At 46.2% G+C, this 23,373-nt stretch overlaps 1 protein-coding gene across 1 annotated transcript in view; it reads left to right on the forward strand.

The window, feature by feature from the left end:
- Window positions 1-23,373, forward strand: part of FMNL2 (formin like 2) — a 296,607-nt gene that overhangs the window by 225,346 nt on the left and 47,888 nt on the right. Inside the window, 3 exon segments of the mRNA XM_060178135.1 lie at window positions 14,818-14,892; window positions 16,385-16,495; window positions 22,055-22,204. Coding sequence (XP_060034118.1) covers window positions 14,818-14,892; window positions 16,385-16,495; window positions 22,055-22,204 — 336 coding nt within the window.

Genomic DNA, 23,373 nt, shown 5'->3' on the forward strand with positions numbered 1-23,373 from the left:
AGTGTGTGACTCCAGCAGGACGCCATTCTGATGTGACTCCTTAAGTGGGGATACTTCCTACATGGAGGAAGGCGTTTGTCAATCTCCACTCAGTTTCAGGCTGTGTTCTCACCAACTTCAAACTTTTGGATGGGAGCTATAGTTTTAGAGCATGGTTGTTGCAACCTATCAGGCCAGGATTAGATTGACCCTAACTCAACAATTCTTTTCTGGCAAGTCATCTCCCTCAAATTGGGAAGCAAAAGTGCAGTCATTTTTTTTGGGGGGGGGGGTCGTTCGCTGAGTATTGCAGTTATTGCTTATGCATTAGAAACTACCCAAATTTAGTTTTAAAAAATTTTTTATATTTATTTTTCCCTTTTATTGCCCTTGTTTTTTTATTTTGTATTATTGTTGTAGTTATTGTTGATGATGTCGTTGTTGGATAGGACAGAGAGAAATGGAGAGAAGAGGGGGAGACAGAGAAGGGGAGAGAAAGACAGACACCTGCAGACCTGCTTCACCACCTGTGAAGCGACTTCCTTGCAGGTGGGGAGCCGGGGGCTCGAACCAGGATCCTTATGCTGGTCCTTGTGCTTTGCGCCACGTGCGCTTAACCCGCTGTGTTACTGCCCAGCTCCTCCAAAATTAGTTTTATCAGACTTATGGATTGTACGGGTCGGGGCATCACGCCTGGGTGAGTGAGAGGCGAGCGTCTGATCTGTCCCTGCACCACACCAGGACCTCATCAGTGAAGACCCAGTTGACTGTGGTTGGGAATTCATCTAGAGGCTTCTTTTCTTATGTATCCAGTTTTTGGACTGTGATTCCTTGGGGGCTGAGCTCAGTGGATGCTGGGCTAGTGTGGGGGTACCTCTCCCCAGGCGTGTACTCTCTGGGTTGGAGAGAACTCGACCAGAGCCAGCCTGGGTTGCTACTCAGTCAGCGACATGGGAGAGATGACTCAGGAGCTCGTGGCAGAGTGGCAATGCCATGTCTTTCTTGATCAGAGAGCCAACGCTTTTAAATGGTAAACCCGGAAGTGGCAAGTCAGAAACGGAAATGGCTAGGAAGGGGGTAGAGAAAGGCAAAAGTGGGCTGGAAAGTTAGGAACTTCCTTAGCAACTGTTGCGAGGGTTTTAACTGGTACGATTAATATTACCCTGCAGGCAGGGAGGTTCTTGAGGTAGAAAGGAGATAGGTCAAAGGAATGGAATGGGTGGGATCTCTCAGGCAAAACAATGATTATGTAGATAGGCTATATTATCAGGAATGCAGGGTGCTTTGTGAGGCAGGGAGTCTTACAGGACGAGCCAAACCTTTGGGGTTACTCCTGTCCCTCCTTGTTCAACCTCTTGGTAGAGAGAGAGAGAGAGAGAGACCGACAGGATAGATGCACTCCTCAGGTCAAGCCCTGTCAAACTCAACCACATCCTCACAATTTCCCAGCAAGTGGAGACTGTCAGCCACAGTGCCTCCCTTTGTAACTTCATGTGGCTGGAGCTACTCCCAGCAAGATGGCAGATTCTGAAAGAAAGGCAGTGGACAGGAAGGAGCACCATCCAGCAGGCATTCTGAGCTTATCTCAGAAGGCCTTCACTTGTGCTACATTGTACTGTTACTAGAGAAACAGTAGGACCAGCCCAGCTGCAGATGGCAAGGCTGTAACATCACCTCTTAAGTGGGACATGAAAGTCACTACACATAAAAACGTGGCTGGGGGCCGGGTGGCAGCGCAGCGGGTTAAGTGCACATGGCACGAAGCACAAGGACCAGCATAAGGATCCTGGTTTGAGCCCTGGCTCCCTACCTGCAGGAGGGTCACTTTACAAATGGTGAAGCAGGGTATGCAGGTGTCTATCTTTCTCTCCCTCTCTGTCTTTCCCCATCTCTCTTGATTTCTCTCTGTCCTATCTAATAACAGCAATAACAGTAACAACAATGGCAACAAAATGGGAAAAAATGGCCTCCAGGAGCAGTGGATTCATTGTGCAGGTACCGAGCCCCAGTGATGATAACCCTGGAGGGGAAAAAAAAAAACAAAAAAACATGCGGCTAAGACAATGGCTGTGGTCACCTGTGGAAAATGATAGTTTACTGTCGGGTTCGTCGGGAATGAGGCAGGAGTGAGTTGGCTAAAGGGGTCTTCCAGCATACCGTGGGCGGAGGATACACAGACCTCTTTAGAGTCCCGTTGCGGAACATCTTTATTGGCGCAGTTACAAGTTTATAAAAGGGTGGCTGTGCAGGGGAAGTAGCCAGCTGGCCTGTGAGGTCGATATCTCCTTATAAGGGGAAAGAGAGCAAGGCAGTGAGAGGGTGTGGATGGTGATGCAGGAACGGGGAAACAGAGATATAAGGAAGGCGAAGCCCACTAGGAAGGTTGAAATTCTTCCTACTACTCTTGGCACTTCTCGCTGGACCACAAGGCTGGCATGCCAAGGGGAGTCTGACAGACAAACTTCCGGGGGGGGGGTCAGCCATCCATCTATGTTCAGGCACACCTCTGTTTAAGGGTCAGATAATGAGTGAGAGAACAGACTTAAACAGAGGTGACTGGGCAGTGCGTACGTGTGCATGAGTGTGTGTGTGTGCGTGCATGTGTGTGTGAGTGTTGTGTGCTTGCACGTGTGCATATGTGTGTTTGTGCATGTGTGTGAGCGTGTGTGTGTGCGCATGCATGTGTGAGTGTGTGTGCATGTGCATATGTGTGTGCGTGCATGTGTGTGTGTATGTGTGTGTGTGCGTGTGCTTGCACGTGTGCGTGTGTGTGCATATGTGTGTGCGTGAGTGTGTGCGTGTGTGTGTGTGCGTGCACGTCAGCCACATGGAGTCGCTGTCACCGAGGGGATAGACTGGACAGGCGCACCAGTCTAGGAGAGTGAGGAGCCTCCACTAGGAGGTGCTAGAAGGAAGCGGAAGAAGCACTGAGCAAAAGAAATCGAGAGGATTTGTGGTAGGTCTCTTGTCTTAGTTCAAGTTCTTGCTTTAAGGCACAGATGTGTTACGTGGTCTGTGTCATTTTCTGCATCGACTTGGGCACAGTTGTGTATCTTACATATACTCAGAAAGTGCTTGTTGGATGGCAGCTATTAAAGCAAGCTGCCTCGACAATGAAATGCTAAGTATGAAAGCAAAACATAACATGTCCAAAGATAGTAGGCTTGTAGAAGATTAAAATAATTCTTTTCTGTTCCTTCCCTTCCCCTTCCCCTTCTCCCTTTTCTCTTTTTTAACCAGAGCAGTACTTAGCTCTACCTTACAGCAGTACAAGGGATTGAACCTGGGACTTGGAAGCCTCAGCCATGATTCATAAGTCTTCTTGCATAACCATTATGCTGTCTATCCCTGTCTCCCCTCCCCTCCCCTTTTGTTGCCACCAAGGTTGTCACTGGGGCTTGGTGCCAACACTATAAACCCTCCATTCTTGGTGGCTATTTCTCCCTATTTTTGTTATTTTTCTTCTTTCTATTTTACTTGACAGGACAGAGAGAAATTTGTGAGGGGAGGGGGAGATAGAGCGGGAGAAAGATAGACACCTATAGCCCTGCTTTACCACTTGTGAAACGTCCCCCCCCCCTCCGTGGGAGGGGAGTGGGGACTTGAACCCCAGACCCTTGTGCACTTAACTGTGTATGCCATGGCCCAGCCCCTCCAATTTCTTTTAGTTTTTTTAATTATTTATTTATTGGATAGAGACAGACATTGAAAGGAAATAGAGAGTTAGGGTGGGAGGGAGGGAAGGAGAGAGAGAGAGGTGGAGAGAAAGAGAGAAAGGAGGGGGAGAGATGGAGAGAGAGAGAGAGGGCTGCAGCACTGCTTCACTGCTTCTGAAGCTTTTCCCCTACAGGTAGGGGCCAGGGTCTTGAACCTAGGTCCTTGCACATTGTAACATTTGTACTCTTAACAGGTGTGCCACTGCTTGGCCCCTTGTAACAGGCTTGAAGTAAAAGTTGGTCATTGGTCTTGGAGCATTCTTAACTCTAGTCTCTGGTTCCCTTACACTACTGCTCGGAAATTATTTCAACAGCTTCTAGAAGTAAGTCTCTTTTTCAGACTCTTAAGTGTGGCCAAGGAACTTGCTACTTCCTTTGCCAGAAAGTGAGTCAGCCATATTGTGGATGTCCTATTCGTTTCTGCTGCCCTAGTAAAGGTTCCTGGAGGCATCATAGTAAAGGTTCCTGGGCAGCCTTGAGAAAACTTGAACATTCATGTCTTTGTTTCGAGTTTTCATTTGCTGACTCTTCCAGGCAAACCCCAGGCTCTCTTTTGCTCACAGGACTTCAGCAGCCGTATTGCTTTCTTCGCCCTGGGGACATCTGGTAGTGCCTGGTTCCTTCACTCTGTGTATTGTTCTGCCAAGGATGCATGGCCATCCCTTGTTTTCATTCATAACAGTAGCCTGAGACACACTTCACTGACAAAAAAAAAAAACAGACCAGAGCTCCTTTAACTATGGCCCAGCAGTCACGGACATCACCCTCTGTCACTGTGAGGCCGCCTCTCACAGGGTGCTCCCCCAGCCCCCTCAGCTCTGCGTCACTGGAGAGTGGAAACGGCTCATCATGGTAACATGAGCTGCAGTTCTGTTTGGTTTGAGCAGTTTGGTTTGGGCCCTGGAAAATCGGAGTGTCTTCCATCCCAGTAAGTGTACTGGCAACACATGTGGCATTCCAGGGTTACTGTTAAACCACTGAGAACAACGCTGGGTTTTCCATTGTGAAGGATTTTCCAGGAATAGGTGTGAAACTAGGGAAGGGTTTTCTGTGTGATAGGCAGCAAGGCCACGGTTAATGCATTGGTAAAAGATAATCATCTCTTGGGGTTGGTGTTGTTAAAATTCGTAGGCTCTAGCCGGCCGGGATAGCTTCACGGGCAGGTAACAGAGACGCGGAGACATACGGCTGGGCAGGGAAGCTGTATTTCTTTATTCAGGAACAACGATTCATAAACTAAGACAAACTAATCACCAAACAGAACTCTGCTGTCTCTTTGCGGCGGCGCAAGCATTCTCTCCTACTCTCGAACTCAGGAACTCTCTCTTACTCTCCAACTCAGGAACCCTCCAACTCTGTCACTCTGGAACTCTGGAACTCTGCCGGGGTTCCTTCGGGGCGGGGCCAAGCAGGCCCACAAAACTAACTGGACTGATCTAATTCTCTTGGCGGGGGAGAACTACCCAATGTAAAGCATACAACAATTCCCCCTTTTCTTTTTAACTAAATGACTATAGTATCAAGGGTGTGGGGTGAACAGAAACATATATCATACAGGCATTTTTAAAAAAGAAACTGGCACAAACATGGAGAAACATGTAAGCAAGTAACAAGAACCAGTGTGTTACCAAGGGAAGGCCTGAGGGGGCCATATCTGCCTCTGTGGGCTAAACTTTATCAGCTTAAAAAAAAACATTTCTTGCCTCTGGGGGGCTACTTGCCTCGACGGGCATTTGCATGGGGGAGGGGAACGGCCTAGAGTCCCAAAGGCAGCTGGCTGCAATTTACTTACTATGAAACAAAACTTGTTATTAGCATATTTCTAATAGAGAAGGAATTTGAGACTTTTACATATCAACAACGTCTTTTAACCTTTTGTTACACTCATTCAAGATGGAGTCAGGAAAGGAAACCTCAGGCATGAGAATAATTAGCATAGCCATTGTGCGATCTACCATTTCTAATAGAGAAGGTAATGGAGAGTTTTACATATCAACAAGTCTATTTAACCTTTTGTTTAGACCAACTTAGTTAAAATATATTGCTCGTTAGCTAATTTTTACCTTAGACTTTAAATGTAAGTTAATTTTATCTTTATGAGAATTACGTTGAAAACCTTTTTCATTTAACTTTGCCTAGTAAGAATTTAGCCTTAAAGTTACATTCTTAACCTTAAAGTTATTGTTTACCAAACTTTAAACATACACATAAACATGGTCATTAATACACAAGGAGAGAAACCTTTGTTACGAAGACATGTCATTTCAAACACGAATTTAAATCTGTACTGTCTTAGTTGTTGGTGGGGGGTTCACCATCCGGAGGTGGCTTCCCGCGCAGCTTCACTTCTAGGAATTGCAGGTTGCGATCTCTGCACAAATCTCTGCGTACTCCAGCTTGTCTGTCTTCACACTGGATCGGCAGCTGGAGATCTTGTGTGCCCAGTTTCGGCAGGGAGCCCGGGGGTCCGGGAGGTCTGGGATCATTCCAGAATTCATAGCAAGAGGGCAGGCGGGCCAGTTTTGTAGAAGGTGTGGGCCTAGGTGCCCAGGGGTGGCGGCCATGATAGGCCGCCGTGGCCCTGCCCCATGGCCCTGCCATGTCTGCTGCCCTGTTCACAGTGGCCGAGCAGCATGGAGGGATCACGCGTCCAGTGCCCTGCGCCACGCGGTGGAGAGCCGGCTCCTGTGGGCTGGCCTGTGTGCTGGCATCGGGCTCCTGTGTGGTGGAATCGGGCTCCAGCATGTTGGCATCGGGCTCTTGTGTGTTGGCATCGGGCTCTAGCGTGCTGGCATCGGCCTCTTGCGGGCTGTGGGGCTGCGGGCGCGGTGCGCGGGGTTGTCTGGGCGCAGCCGGCTGGCTGGCTCTTTAACCAGGTGGAAACGGCAGCTCCGCGCCTCGCCTCCCGCCCGCTGGCTCTTCCCGCTGGCTGTTCTGAGTTCGCCCGAGCGAGTGGAAACCACAGAGTGGTCCAGAGATAAATGTTCCAGAAACAGCAAAACAGTCTCGTGAAGAAAGAGCAGAGGCCTTTGGAGATCTCTTCACAAGCAGAAGAGAAGGCCATAGTGCATAGGTAGCCAAATTGTCTTTACTTATCTGAGAGATGCGCAGGTCAGGTCCACGTGGGTGCCATTTGTTGTTAAAATTCATAGGCTCTAGCTGGCCGGGATAGCTTCACGGGCGGGTAACAGAGACGCGGAGACATATGGCTGGGCAGGGAAGCTGTATTTCTTTATTTACGAACAACAATTCATAAACTAAGACAAACTAATCACCAAACAGAACTCTGCTGTCTCTTTGCGGCGGCGCAAGCATTCTCTCCTACTCTCGAACTCAGGAACCCTCTCTTACTCTCCAACTCAGGAACCTTCCAACTCTGTCACTCTGGAACTCTGAAACTCTGGAACTCTGCCGGGGTTCCTTCGGGGCGGGGCCAAGCAGGCCCGCAAAACTAACTGGACTGATCTAATTCTCTTGGCGGGGGAGAACTACCTATTGTAAAGCATACAACAGGTTGGGGTGTGTGTGTGTGTGTGTGTGTGTGTGTGTGTGTGTGTGTGTGTGTGTGTGTGTGTGTTCTTCATGGCTTGATATTATAGTGTGTCAGATGTCCCAAAACAAATCTATTGACTTGGGGCTGAGGAGATAGCATAGTGGCTTTGCAGAAAGACTGTCATACCTGAAGCATCAGAAGTGTCAGGTTCACTTCTCAGCAGGACCATAAACTGGAGCTAAACAGTTCGCTGGTAAAAAAATAATAATAATAATTGTGGTCTGGGAGGTAGCACAGTGGATACAGCCTTGGACTCTCAAGCATGAGGTCCTGAGTTCAATCCCCGGGAGCACATGTACCAGAGTGATGTCTGGTGCTTTCTCTCCTGTCATTTCTCATGAATAAATAAAATGTTTAAAAAAGAAGACAGTGTGAACATGGGGACAGCAACTGACACAAGCCAAGGACTACGGGTGGGATGGAGGAGCTGAAGCTGGAGGGAACAAGGAGGGTTCTGGGGAGCGTTTGGTCCTGTGCGTCGCAGTGCTGAGGGCCTGTGCAGCTGAGTGTGGTTCTCTCTCTCTCTGCAGCTGGGTCTGGGTAGAGCTGCCAGGCAGGTCAGCTGGGGAGTAAGTATCTCTTGCCATGTCCTGCCTGGGATTTCAGAACTGGAGAAAAGGAGGACTTTCTTTGCTCCCTCAAAAGCAATCTTGCTGAGACATCTCAGTAGAAGTAGAGTCGAGGGCCAGCAAGACAACTCACCTGGATAGTCCACCCATGAGGGTGGCCCCCACCAAATGGAGGAAGTTTTGGTGTCTTTCCCTCTCTCTCTCTCTCTCTCTGGTGGGTGGGCTTGGGGGAAACACATTGGAGTGGTGGAAGCCCAGTGACAACAAAATCATTGTAATAATAGTAAACGTGACTTGAGAGGTAGCATAGCAGATAGAGTGTCCAGTGTGCGGCTTTCATGCACGAGGCTCTGCTTTTCATTCTTAGCACTGAATGTGCAGGGGAAGCCTCTGGTTCCCTCTGGTTCTCATATATATGGCACCGAAACTTCCTTCAGTGTGGTGGGGGCTGGGCTCAAACTGGCGTCAAGCAAAGCTTGCGCTGTCCAAGTGAGCTCTTACACTGACCCTATATATTTTCCTTCCTTTCCTCCTTCCCTAACCCTCTTCCTTCTTCCTTCCTTCCTTCCTTCCTTCCTTCCTTCCTTCCTTCCTCTCTCTCTCTCTTTTTTTTTTTCTTCTTGCTGGCACTATGAATCTAGTGCTCCTGGTGGCTTATTTTTTCATTTTGTTTTTAATGGATAGGATAGACAGAAATTGAAAGAGGAGGAGACGATAGAGAGGGGAAGAGAAAGACAGACACTTGCAGACCTGCTTCACCGCTTGTGAATTGATTCCCAATGCATGTGGGGAGCCGGGGGCTCCACTGCGGTCCTTATACCAGTCCTTGCGCTTCACATATGTGCACTTGACCCAGCTCACCACTGCCTGATCCCCCCCCCCTCAATATTATTGTAGCTCCCCTACTCTGTACCTACTTTTTCTTTTTTTTTTTTTTTCAGTAGAAAGAGAGGTAGACAGAGTCAGAGGGAGAGGGAATGACACTGCAGTACTGAAATTTCTTCCAGTTACCGTAGTGGGGGCCAGGCTTGAACCTGGCTCTTGTGGGTGATAAAGCAGGCACACTATCCAGGTGAGCTGTCTTGCCAGTCCATTACTAAACAGCGTTTCCTTCCTTGTACCCCCTGCCTCCTTCCATTCCATTACCATAGCACTGCTCAATTCGGGCTTATTTATGGTGGTGGTGGTGGTGGGGATTGAACCAGGAACTTCAGAGCCTCAGCTTGCAAGTCTTTTCTTAGCCATTACACTATCTCCCTGAAAAGCCCTTAAACAGCTTTTCTCCTTGATGTTTTTCAGATGACCCACTGCCCAGACTGCAACGTGCAGTCTTCTGTACATACTAGGGCAATCAGAAAAGTCATGACACATTTTTTGCAATGAGCAACATAAAAAAATACACTGTGCTTTTCTGACAACCCAATAATATGTGCCTGGCTGTCAGGTGCGTTTTGATGAAGGCTTCGGGAACATCCCCACAGCGACGTGTGGATTCTGCAGATAACTGAGAACTGGCGTCTTGTGCTTTGATCCTCCTTAGCTCTCTGAAGCCAGGCTAGTTAAGCTCAAAGCTCAAGGGGCATGTTCAGCTCGATGGTTCCCTTTTAACCACGTGTTCGGGGTGGTCCAGATGTGAGCTGCGTGAGCTCGCTGTCTTCCCTTTGATGTGGGACCCGTCTTTTACCGACCTTCCCTAAACATGCCTTCCCGTTTCCTGTGGGAGGGTAGTGTACACTTGTGTAATGATCACCAAGGTAATCTGGAAACAAGCGTGAATCTAGTGTGCGTGCCTGCTCTTCCTCAGCAGAAGGGAGTGGGGTGGGGGACCCTGCAGTTCATACCGTTCCTCTGGAACAGAGTCAGGAAAATCCACCCGGAATTCATTAGAAATTGGCAGCTCGGCAGCCTGAACCTTTACAGTGAGGGGCTTGGTGGGCTAACTGTAGGGACCCTTCTAGTTATTTTTTCTTCTTTTCTTTCTTAAAGTTTTTTTTTTTAATATTTATTCCCATTTGTTGCCTTTGTTTTATTGTTGTGGTTGTTGTTGTTATTGATGTTGTCGTTGTTGGAGAGGACAGAGAGAAATGGAGAGAGGAGGGGATGACAAAGAGGGGGAGAGAAAGATAGACACCTGCAGACCTGCTTCACCGCCTGTGAAGCGACTCCCCTGCAGGTGGGGGGCCGGGGGCTTGAACCAGGATCCTTATGCCGGTCCTTGGCTTTGTGCCATGTGCACTTAACCTGCTGCGCTACTGCCCGACTCCCTTCTTCTTTTCTTTCTATTTTTAGATAGAGAGAGAAATTGAGAGGGAATGGGGAGTTTGAGAGGGAAAGATAGATTGATGATAGATAGACAGACAGACAGATAGAAGCCTACAGCACTGTTCCCCCACTTGTGAAGCTTTCTACCTGTAGGAGGACCAAGGACTTGAACCCAGGTCCTTGAGCACTGTAATGTGTGCGTTCTGCCAGTGTACCACTGCCCAGACCTCTTCTTGCTCTTATAGTAGGTTAAAGAATGATAAATTACATCATTTTTTGAGGGGTATGGTTCTCTAAAACTGAATAGATGCCATTCTGTAAGGGGTTGGGCAGCGGGCTGTGGGGAAGGAGGACAAAATAGCACAGTGGTTATGCAAAATGAATCTCAAGTCTGAGCCTCTGAAGTTCTAAGTTCAGTCTCCTTCACCACCACAAGCCAGAGCTGAGTAATGCTCTTGTAAGAATAAATAAATAAGTGAAAACAAAGAATGCTTCTGAATGCTTCTGCGCAGTTAGGTTCTTACTTACCATGTTCCCAATAGCAGTGAATCGGAAGACATTTGACTCTGTTATCTTTTGAAGAATAAAGCTATTTCTGTTTCCTAAAGCACACACTCTCAGCACGAATTTGTCTGCTAAGAATGAAAGATTTCGGGAGTTGGGCGGTAGCGCAGCAGGTTGTGTGCATGTTGCGCGAAGCGCAAGGACCGGCATAAGGATCCCGGTTCGAGCCCCCGGCTCCCCACCTGCAGGGGAGTCGCTTCACAGGCGGTGAAGCAGGTCTGCAGGTGTCTGTCTTTCTCTCCCCCTCTCTGTCTTCCCCTCCTCTCTCCATTTCTCTCTGTCCTATCCAACAATGACGACATCAACAACAATAATAACTACAATAACAATAAAAACAAGGGCAACAAAAAGGGAATAAATAGATAAATATAAAAAAGAAAAGAAAAGAAAGGTAGACACCTGCAGACCTGCTTCACCACTTGTGTGACCCCCTGCAGGTGGGGAACCGGAGACTCGAACCGGGATCCTTATCCTGGTCCTTGTGTTTTGCGTCACGTGTGCTTAACCTGCTGCGCTACTGCCTGCCACCCCCCCCCCCCCAGGCTGACTTTTTCATTCTGTCATTCAGATAGAGAGAGAGAATAAGGGAAAAGGGTACAGAGAGAAGAGGAGACACCCCAGTACCACTCCATTCATGAGTTTCCACCCCATACTGTCATGGTGCTCCCAGATGGTGCTGGAACTCAGTCCTTGTGCATGGTAGGGCATTTGCTTTACTGAGTGAGCTTTTAGTCCTGATGAGTACTTCCGAAAAGCACAGAGCCTTAGTTCTTTCCATAGAGATCCCCACTTAACATGTCTTGATTGAGATATCATGGATCCACCATTATTCTGGGGTTCCAGGGAAGCTTCTGGTGTGCACATCGCCTGTGTTAAGTCATGTCAGGATGTGTCCTTAGTGCTTTTTCCAGCTTTGCTGTTCCCTTGCATAACTCTCAGAAGTTTCAACTAGCATCCAAAGTGGGGTTCATTCGTGTGCCCATTCAGAACTCTGGAGGAAAAAGAATGTGGGGGAGGGGTGAGTGGGTGGTGGCACCCCTGGTTGAGTGCACACATTACAGTGCACAAGAATCCAGGTTCAAGTCACCAGTCCTCACTTGCGGGGGGAAAAAGCCTCAAGTGGTGAAGCAGTACTGCAGGAATCTCTGTCTCTCCCTCCCTCCCTTTTTTCTCTTTGTCTCTATCCAAGATAAATTACACACACACATACACACACACACACACACATACACACACATTTGAAGAGAGAATGGGGGCTTGGCGGTGGCACACACTACAGTGTGCAAGGACCCAGGTTCAGGCCTCTGATCCCCACCTGCAGGAGGAGTTTCACGAGTGGTCAAGTAGAGCTGCAGGTGTCTCTCTGTCGCTCTCCCTCTCTGTCTCCACCTCACCTCTCAATTTCTGTCTCTATCCAGTAGTAAATAAATAAATATTTTTAAAAAGGAGAATGTCTGTTTGACAGTGGGGAATCTTGCTCTCTCACTTTTGTGCTGATTCAAGTCAGAGACCTCCAGGGCCAGAGCAACAGCTCACTCGGATAGGGTGCTCCTTTGCCGTATTCATGACCCAGGTTCAAGTCCAGCCTTGGCCACTTTGAAGCAAGCATCAGTGCTATCACTGGTCTCTATCTTTATCTCTCCGACTCTGTCTTCAGTAAAGAAAAATATCAGAGCTCTTGGATGAGGCTGGGTGTCCATCTCATAAAGTAGAAGAACCCAGTTGTCTAGATTCCCAGCTGCCTGAGTTTTTTCAAGACTTGTTTCCCCACAAGTGTGTTCCGCCTGTGAAGTGACGCCCCTGCAGGTGGGGAGCCGGGGGCTCGAACTGGGATCCTTACGCCCGGTCCTTGCATTTTGCGCCACGTGCGCTTAACCCGCTGTGCTACCGCCCGACTCCCTGACTGTGGCCTCTGAGGTCAGTGAGGGCTCCCATACTCAGCATCAGTCACCTCAGCCAAACTCATGGCTCTGTGGACTGTCCACAGCTTCAGCCCTGCGTCTCCTCCTTCCTCCTGCCCTGACTGAAGTCAGCCTGCCCTGCAGAATGGGATTCTTATGCTAAGTTTTCTCTTTTTTTTTTTTTTTTTTTAATTAAGAAAGGAGACATTAACAAAAGCATAGAATAAGAGGGGTACCATTCTGCACAATTCCCATCACCCGATCTTCACATCCCACCCCCTGCCTTCCCATTCTCTATCTCTCTGGGAGTATGGATCCAGGGTCGTTGTGGGTTGAGTTTTCTCTTTAAAGAAAATCCAGGATGCAATTCAGCCCTTTTTCAATTCACCAATCCTTGGGCATTTCAACCACTGGACCATTTCCCAGACCCGGAGACTGTAGTCATAGTCTGGGGTGCTCGGTTCACGCCTCCTCTCCCCCTTTCAGCAAGCCTTTTGTTTCTAGGAACAATACGTATTGACTGTTCTCTAGAAGAGTTTGGTTAAATGGCAACCATGCAAGTCCTTCTCCTTCTTTGTACAACATCAGACTGATCTGTATTACTTCCCCTACTGCAGACACACATGGGCTTATTGAATCAGGCCCTCTCAATAGAGTAAGACAAGTATGTTATTCTTTTATTTATTTGTGTGTGTGTGTGTGCTGGAGGCTCATGCATGTATGTTCTACTGCTCCCAGTCACCTTTTTCAGGGAGAAAAGGAGAGAGAGACAGAGAGAGAGAGAGAGAGAGAGAGAGAGGAACCACAGCTCCAGAGATGCCCCTGGTCCCCTTGTAACTCTGATGTCCTGCTAGGACTCAAACCCAGACTGTGCACATATTAAGGCACTCACCCCAGGCACCGAATTATCTCTACAACCCTAACAGGGTGTTCATTTGATTGGTTGGTGAGTTTTGTTGTTGTTGTTGTTGTTTCATTTGTTTTCCTGTCTTTCCCAGAACAGTGTTCAGTTCTGGCTTATTGTGGTGTGGGGGTTGCACCTGGGAGCCTCAGGCATGAGAGCCTCTGCATAGCCATTATACTGTCTCCTCTGCCCTCTATAGTGGTGTCTGTTTTCTTGCTTAAATAACTTTATTTCAGACTCTATTCTAGAGTCCCTTCTCTTTCCTCTGCTTCTTCCACACTGTTCCTTTGCCTATAAGATGTTTTTTTGTTTGTTTGTTTTGGCTAGAACAGGTGTAAGTAAATGGAAAGTTGTCAACAGGACACGGTAAACTGTGATCTGAATCTGTTGTGAAAATCAAGTTCTAAAATTAGAAGGTCTGCATGTCAGATGGCTCTTGTTTTGCTCTAGCACGTGATGAACAGCAGTAACTTACTCGCCCTTTTGTTGACTGTACTGTAGCATAATTACCCCTTTGTCCTCTATCTCCATGCAATTCAACAAATATATTGAGAAGTTTGCTACACATTTTTTTTTTGTAATGCTAAAGATAGAGGAGGAGGAGGAGTGAACGCCACAGAGAAAATTCCTGTCTTCATGGGGATTTCTCCTTACCAAAATATGGAGTTATATGTTTTCATAAATTGCTATCAAATCTTATTTTAGGATAATTCTTTGGAATCAGCCTTCCTTCCACCCCCTGAAATCATAAGTGGGTCTAGATCATTTAGTTAAGCACATGGAACCTGAAACATATTTGCTTTGTCAAAACCAGGGGCTGTCTTAGAAATATAACATGCTGCATATAGCATTATAAAATCACTTTCGAATGAGTCTTCACAACCACCCTCACTCCCCCCGAGATCATAAATGGGATCAGAACATTTAGTTAGGTAGATGGAACCTAAACTAGATTTATGAAATATTAAAAGAGCAGAGACGGTGTCTTACTAACGTGACGTGTAACCTGTAGGTACTCAAACGTGTTTCCTGAATGTGGAATGAATGAAGCAGTAGTTATAGGACTTTTCTTCCCCCAAAAAAGTAGCCCAGGACACTGACAGAAATAGGAATTAGTTTCCAAACATTTGTTACTTGGTACAGAATTTTCTCTGCCTCTGTCTTTTTAACTCTATTTGTGAGTTAATTTCTTAGAAGAGATATCAGTTGTGTGTGTGTGTGTGTGTGTGTGTGTGTGTGTGTATGTGCATGTGTGTATGAGAGAGCAAAGGCTCTTCTGGAAATGATTATTAATGTTAAAATTTCTGCTTCTAATTTTGGAATGCTTGTGTTTAGAATTTAATACACATGATGAAAATATGTGTTTCAGGTTTGCGGAGAGAAACAGCGCTTTGAGAAATTGATGGAACACTTCAGGAATGAAGACAATAACATAGATTTCATGGTGAGTTATTTCAGTGCTGCACTCAGCAAAACAAACTCAGGTTAAGTACTTTTTCTGTGTGTGTATGTGTGTGTGTGTGTGTGTGTGTGTTACAAAGGGCCAGAAACTGAGCAGTGTGGTATAGGTCCAAACTGGAGTGTTTCTCTTAACTTATTGTTTATCTTTATAACATTTCTTTCCATTTCTTCTTTTTTTTCTCATTGCTGGGACGTCACTGCTGGAAGCAGGGTGGTGTTTTCAGATAGAAAGATGGTGGGTCGCTAGGGGAAAGCCATAACACTGAAGCTTCCCAGAGTGTAGCAGGGGCCAGGCTGGAACCAGCATGGCCTGATCATACACACGGCAAAGCAGGTGCATTGTTCAGATGAGCTGTTTTATTAAAAGTCAGAGAGACATTGAGAAGAAAGTGGGAGAGAGGGAGCGAGACATCCGCAGCACCACTTCACTGCTTGTGAAACTTCCATCCCTACAGACGGAGGCTGGGGACTTGAACCTGGCACTTGTGCATGGCAGTGTGTTCAGTTAACTGGGCTTACTACTACCTGGCCCTGCCGTTTTCCTTCTGCACAGTGCGTAGCCTGTAATTTCTCCACGACTACATACTCAGAGACTAAGGAGCTTTGGCTGGTAGAACTGACTCTCCCAAATGAATAAATATCCATGATTTTTCTTTTAAATCTTTTTCCTGCTTACCTGCTGTGGTAAGTTCTGTGAGGGCATAACCAGAATGCTGGTTTCATGGCTTGTAGATCTCAGGTGAGACTAAGTCCAGCAGTAAGATTGCATCAGTGGGTATGAACAGCACAAGGACTTTGGATGCTTCTGAATTTGAATGCTGAGTCCTTTATTCCAGACTGAAGATAGAACCTACTGAAGCCTTTCTAGGGGCCAGACGGTGGCGCACCCGGTTAAGCGCACACACTACAGCGCACAAGAACCCAGGTCCAAGCGCCCCGGTCCCCATCTGAAGGGAGAAAAGCTTCACGAGTAGTGAAGCAGGACTGCAGGTGTCTCTCTGTCTCTTTCCCACTCTATCTTCCCCCCCTCAATTTCTCTCTGTCTCTATCCAATAATTAAGAAATAAATTTTTAAAAGCCTTTCTGCTTCATAAAGCATATCATTTACTTTTAAGAAAGGTAAAAGCAAGCTAACAGAAGCAAAAGGAATAAAACTGTGGTCTGGGAGGTGGTGCAGTGGATAAAGCCCAGTTCAATCCCCGGCAGCACATGTACCAGAGTGATGTCTGGTTCCTTCTCTCCTCCTATCTTTCTCGTGAATAAATAAGTAAATTCTTAAAAAAAAAAAAAAAAAAAGAATCAAAACTCAGAACCAATTGCCTTCATCAAAAACCAAATATTTTTAAGGAACCAGCAAATTAAAGAAAAAAGCAGTTGGTGAGTGTGATCCACTTTGTGAAATGAAGAGCATACGCTTACCGAGACTGGGAAGGCAGGGCTGTGGCCCATTTAACCTACTGGCGATTCCATTCCAGGTGGCCTCCATGCAGTTCATTAACATCGTCGTCCATTCCGTAGAAGACATGAACTTCAGAGTTCACCTGCAGTATGAATTTACCAAGTTAGGCCTGGATGAATACTTGGATGTAAGTATAACTGTCACTTTTGACTTCAGTGTAAGATTTGATTCCTTGGGGGTCGGGCGGTAGCACAATGGGGTAAGTGCACGTGGTGCTCAAAGACCAGCTCAAGCATCCTGGTTTGAGCCCCCTGGCTCCCCACCTGCTGGGTTTTCACTTCACAAGCAGTGAAGGAGGTCTGCAGGTGTCTGTCTTTCTCTGTCCTCTCTGTTTTCCCCATCTCTGTCGATTTCTCTCTTTTTCTATCCAACAATGACGACATCAATAACAACAATAATAATAACCACAACAATAAAAAAAGGGGCAACAAAAGGGAAGAAATGGCCTCCAGGAGCAGTGGGTTTGTAGTGTAAGCACTGAGCTCTAGCAATAACCCCCCCCCAAAAAAAAAGATTTGATTCCTTGCCTGTCTTTGAAGAGACTCACCCTTTTATTCCTTCCTCCCTCCCTCCCTATTCTCTCTATGCTCTCTCTCCCCTTTCTGTCTGTGTTGAGGATGAAATCAGGAACCTAGATGCTCTATTCTGGTGTATGCCTGAATTACTCTTTATCCCCTCCCTTATATTTATTATCTCTCTCTCTCATCAGGGTTTTTTTTTTTTTTTCACTGAGGGTTAGTGCCTGCACATAAAATCCACTGCTCCTGGTGGATATCCCCCCATCTCCCCCCCTTCTTTATTTGATAGGACAGAATTTGAGAGGGGACAGGGAGACAGAGAGAGGTCTGCACTACTGCCTCACCATTCAAGAAGCTTCACCTCCGCAGGTGGGGACCGAGGGTTCAAAACTGGGTTCTTGCCCATAGTAATATGTGTTCTTAACTGGGTGCACCACTTTCACAGTGACTGAAGGACACGTGAAGCTGGGTTGAGTATCAGCGCAGCTGGTAAAGCACAAGGACTTGGACTCAAGCCCCGTGGGGAGCTGTCACGAGTGGTGGAGCAGGGCTGCAGGCGTCTTTCTTCTCCGCCCTTTTGGTCTCCCCCTCCCCTCTCAGTTTCTCCATCAGAAAGAGGAATGCCTGAGGCTCGGAGCTCTTAGGTTCAATCTCCAGCATCACCACGTAGGCTCTGGTTCATCTCAGGAATAACCCTGGTGACGAGAGAAGGGAGAGGAGAGAGGAGAGAGGTAGGGTGGGAAGAAGGAAGATTTAACGCTCGGAACAGGTGACTGCTACATTGTCAGTGAAAAGCAACCTTGCGGCCTGAGCGGCAAGCTGGATTCTTGCAGACCTCCCGGGGCCAACACTGTCCTCTGCCAGCCGTGTCTCAGCTCAGCGGTGGAGTCAGATAACCTCTCGTAACCTTGTTACAACTTCCCTCCTATTTCCAGACTCTGCCTGGGTCACGTCTCACTGTGCCTTCATCTGGACTCTTGGGCAACTGGCATTCTTTGTTACTCTGGGGCCTCCATCTGGGCAGGGCAGGTCGAACCAAGGACTGCTGGGGAGAGAGGACTAAATACTTGGGAGCATAAAAAATCAAAAAAATAAATAAACAAACCACCAGGAAACGGACACACTGGAGACTTCCTCCAGTGGCTATTCCAAGTCAGCTTGAAGTGTTTGTGGCTTTTCAAGTGCCACGTGCCACTCTTGGGAGCAGAGGCTCTGCAGCTGCTCCTTCTTTGCTCAGCCCATTCCCTGAAATTCTTCAGCCAAACAACAGAAAGTTCATGTGAAAATTAACTTTGAAAATTGTAAATGGTTCTAAGTAGCTCTGTGCGCTCCAGATGTGTGCTTGTCTTCCCAGTCTTTGGAAGTTGGATTTTGTCTTCTGTAATGGAATGGTCTCGTTGAATTTGGAAGACCACTAGTATCAGGGCAGAAATGATTGTCCTCCACCTCATGGAGGCTTCTTGATGTGAAGAAATGGGTGTTCTTGCCAATGGACTTCTCTAGAGTTCGATTTTCTGTCTTTGTTGCTTAGAGTCTCTGCTCTGGTTTGTGCCTGAATTACTCTTTTTTTCCCCCTTCCTTGTATTTGATAGAACAGAGAGAAATAGGGAAGGAAAGAGGAGGGGGGGAGAAAGAGAGAGAGAGGTGTGCAGCACTGGTTCACCACTCATTAAACCCCTTCTCTGAAGATAGGGATTTTTAAAGTTTTTTCTTTTAAAAAAATCTATTATTGAATAGAAATAGAGAAAAATTGAGAGGGAAGGGGATGATAGAGAGGGAAAGAGATAGACAGACACCTGCAGCCCTGCTTCGCCACTCCTGAAGCTTTCCTTCTGCAGGTGGGGACCAGAGGCTTGAACCCAGGTCTTTGCACACTGTAATGTGTACGCTTAACCAAGTGCACCACAGTCTAGCTAGCCCCTTGATCAGATTACTATTAAGCTTTGCTTAAAACAGCAGGCAAGCTGCACCTGGGTGGGCTGTGTAACGTTATCTAAAGACTTTCTGGGAGTCAGATGAGCTGTATAAGGATAGAAGAGGTCAGACTGGGCAGGACCTCTCTCAACTTTCATGTCATAGATGATGGTAGTTCCCTTTGGAAGTTGACCGGCTTTTAATTTCTGTCTTGTCCTGATTTCACTTGTATCAAGACTTTTTTTCTCTATCTCTAGAAGTAAATATAAAAAAAATTTGCTGAAACTATATATACTTGGGGGATACACCTGTGGAGATAAAGGAAGAAGTGTGTTTCTGTTTGAAAGAGGATAGTCACCAAAAAGAGATTTGTGGGTCCAGATGGTGGCTTACTCAGTAGAATACACACAGAACCACGACTGAGGACCAAGTCTCACTCCTCCGGCTTCTAGCTATAGGAGAGAAGCTTCATGCTTCATGAGTGGTGGAACAGTGTTGTGGGTGTTTCTCTTCCTTTCTGCCTATTTCTCCTTCTCTCTTGTCTCTCACAGTTAAAAAAAGAAAAAGTGATCATGAGGAGCAATGGAATTATGCAGGTGATAACCACCAGTGATAACCCTGGTGGGAAAAAAAAAAAAAGGAAAAAAAAAAAAAAGAAATCTCTAGCAATCCCTCTCCCATATGTCCAATCTTCTTTTGAATTATGTGCAATAAATAACACCACAGGAGCTCTCGGGTCATGTTTTCTTTTACCACAGCTAGGATAACATTACCTTTTTTTTTTTTTATCATTGTGGTTTTTTTTTAATCATTGTGTGTTTATGATTGTTGTTGTCATTGATGTCGTTGTTGGATAGGACAGAGAGGAGGGGAGACAGAGAGGGGGAAAGATAGACACCTGCAGACCTGCTTCACCACTTGTGAAGCGACCCTCCCTGCAGGTGGGGAGCCAGGGGGCTTGAACCATAACATTACCTTATTTTATTTTATTTTATTTTATTTTATTTTTCATGTGCAACCCAGTCTTGAGAGGTTTCAGTTTTTCTTTTTTTTTTTTTTACATTCAACAGTAAATACAATAGTTTGTACATGCATAACATTCCCCAGATTCCCTTTTAACAATACAACCCCCACTATGTCATTCATCATCTTTCATGGACCTGTATTCTCCCCACCCACCCACCCACCCCAGAGTCTTTTACTTTGGTGCGATACGCCAATTCCATTTCAGGTTCGACTTGTGTTTTCTTTTCTAATCTTGTTTTTCAACTTCGGCCTGAGAGTGAGATCATCCCATATTCATCCTTCTGTTTCTGACTTATTTCATTCAACATGATTTTTTCAAGGTCCATCCAAGATCGGCTGAAAACGGTGAAGTCACCATTTTTTACAGCTGAGTAGTATTCCATTGTGTATATAGACCACAACTTGCTCAGCCACTCATCTGTTGTTGGACACCTGGGTTGTTTCCAGGTTTTGGCTATTACAAATTGTGCTGCCAAGAACATATGTGTACACAGATCTTTTTGGATGGATGTGTTGGGTTCCTTAGGATCTATCCCCAGGAGAGGAATTGCAGGGTCATAGGGTAGGTCCATTTCTAGCCTTCTGAGAGTTCTCCAGACTGTTCTCCACAGAGGTTGGACCAATTGACATTCCCACCAGCAGTGCAGGAGGGTTCCTTTGACCCCACAACCTCTCCAGCATTTGCTGCTGTTACCTTTTCTGATGTGTGACATTCTCACAGGAGTGAAGTAATATCTCATTGTTGTCTTTATTTGCATTTCTCTGACAATCAGAGACTTGGAGCATTTTTTCATGTGTTTCTCGGCCTTTTGGATCTCTTCTGTGGTGAATAGTGTTATTATTTTCCCAGAGCACTGCTCAACTTTGGCTGATGATGGCTCTGGGGAATCGAACCTGGGACCTCAGAACCTCAGGAATGAGATTCTGTTCTTTTCCCCCAGAATCATTATGCTGTCTGCCCATCCCTATATTTATTTTACTTATTATTGAGGAGGTAATGAATTACAGTGCATTTGCTTATACCCATATGTGGTTTCTCAGCTTCGTGTAGGCAGGTGTGTACTACGTGCTCTTTACCTCCCTCTCCCACCAATCAAGGACTCCAAACTGCCTCTTCCCCAGAATCCCTAATCCATACCCTCCCCAGAGTCCCTTGCTTTGGTGTAGTACATCATCCCAGTCCAAGTTTCATCCTGTGTTCTCCCTTTCTGTCTCCCAAGTTCCACCAGCCTGTGGAATCATCCAGTATTCATCCCTCTCTTTTTTAAAAGACTTTTTTTAAAAAGTTTTTTATTTATTTATTAGTGAGAGAGATGTAAGGGAGAGAGAAAGAAGCAGACATCACTCTGGCACATGTGCTGCCAGGGATTGAACTCAGGACCTCATGCTTGAGAGTCAGATGCTTTATCCACTGCACCACCTCCCGGACCACCAGCCCTCTCTTCTTGACCTCTCCCACCCAACACTTTTCCTTTTTGCTTCTAGCAAAGGTGATGCAGAGATAAAGATTTAAGAGTTTCTGTTCTGGTGCCTAGCTCTTTGATACTTGTCCATAGTCCACCAACATTGGTCTTACCACCCTGTCCTTTCTGCCTTATCTTTTCCTATATGTTTTCTCAATGTTGTTGCTATTGGTCGAGTTCCCACAGATGACCAGCCTCCTTTGGAGTTAAGAGTTTCTTTACTTCTTTCCCTGTAGGACTCCTTTCAGTAGTTCTTTCACAGCAAGGCTGTTGTTGGTGAATTCCTTCAGTTTCAGCGTGCTTGGGAAGCTTTTGATTTCTCCTTCATACTTGAAGGATAGTTTGGTAACATAGTGTACACATGGCTGATAATTTTTTATATAATAATTCTTATCTCTTAATATGCCTTGCCTCTCCGGTTTGTGTCGAGATATCTGGTGAAAGCCTGATGGTTCTCCCTCTATAGTCAGCTTCTGTCTTTCCCTTATAGCCTGTAATATTTCTTTGTCTGGGAGGTGGTGCAGTAGATAAAGCAGTAGACTCTTAAGCATGAGGTCCTGAGTTCAATTCCTGGCAGCACACATGTACCAGAGTGGTATCTGGTCCTCCCCCCCCTTTCTCTCTCCTCCTATCTTTTTCATTAGTAAATAAATACAATTTTTAAAAAATGATATTTCTTCCTTGTCCTTACTCTTAGAACGTGTGGCTGTTAAGTGTTGTGGTGTTAACTTTTAATACAGCCGTCTGGTGCATTCTTATTTCTAGAAGCTGAAACACACCGAGAGTGACAAGCTGCAGGTCCAGATCCAGGCTTACCTGGACAACGTGTTTGACGTGGGGGCTCTGCTGGAAGACGCCGAGACCAAGAATGCGGCCTTGGAGCGGGTGGAAGAACTGGAAGAGAACATCTCTCATGTAACTACGCCTCAGAAAAGGGGGAACGAGTTACAGTTTTAAAAGATTTACAGAACTAAAAGATTCTGAGTTTAGGAATGAGATAGAGGGCTGGTGGGAGCCTTTTTGAAGAAGGAAAGTGTATGACATGAGGTAATGCAATCAACACAATCTGTTTCTTTCCCGTTGAGCTTTCCTGCTCAGTCCTGCTGAGTCCAAACCTTCTGGCCATCTTAGTTGTAGAGAGTCATGGGAAATGAAGCTCAAATATATGAATTTGAACACAAGTGGGAAAAATATCTCCTGCTGAATAAGAAGCACCTTTTTTAAAATTTTTTTTTATATTTATTTTATTTATTTATTCCCTTTTGTTGCCCTTGTTGTTTTATTGTTATAGTTATTATTGTTGTTGTCGTTGTTGGATAGGACAGAGAGAAATGGAGAGAGGGAGGGGAAGACAGAGAGGAGGAGAGAAAGATAGACACCTGCAGACCTGCTTCACCGCCTGTGAAGCGACTCCCCTGCAGGTGGGGAGCTGGGGTTCGAACCGGGATCCTTATGCTGGTCTTTGTGCTTTGCGCCACCTGCGCTTAGCCCTTTTTCTAAAAGCACCTTTTTCTAAATGTGTCTACATAGGCCTGTGAGCAGGCTGAGTCTATGTGTGTTTTAGGCTGCAGTTCGTTCACAGTCCTCCTGCTTTATGTTTCTTCAAGTCCTAAGTATGTTCATGCCAGCAATTGGCATTTTCAAGAAAATTAGTGGACCTGAGAGGTAGAACAGTGATTATACTTAAGACCAGGACTCCAAAGTTCCTTACCTGGCACCACTATAGGCCAGAGCTGAGCAGTGCTATGGTAAAGTGTCGTTTTCGACGGGTTAGGTTGTTTTCTCCGGGCTGGCTTCACGGGCGGGTAACAGACGACCAGGGACTCATAGTTGAGCTGTAGGCAGTATCTCTTTATTCATGCAGGACTCAGCACAATCTAAGCTGAGCTAAGCTAAACTCAAGGTAAAGTAAAACTCACAATGCTGTCTTTATATATACTTGCCAAGTAGGGTGGAAACAGGGTGTGACATAGAGAGGGTGGAGAGAAAAGTGACTGGTGACAATCAGAGTGTGACAAGGAGAGGATCAGGGTGTGACAAGGAGGGGGGGTGGAGCAAAAACATATCATGAAACAGTGGGGATT

Source organism: Erinaceus europaeus, chromosome 18, assembly GCF_950295315.1.
Source record: "Erinaceus europaeus chromosome 18, mEriEur2.1, whole genome shotgun sequence".
In the NCBI taxonomy this organism is placed as follows: domain Eukaryota; kingdom Metazoa; phylum Chordata; class Mammalia; order Eulipotyphla; family Erinaceidae; genus Erinaceus; species Erinaceus europaeus.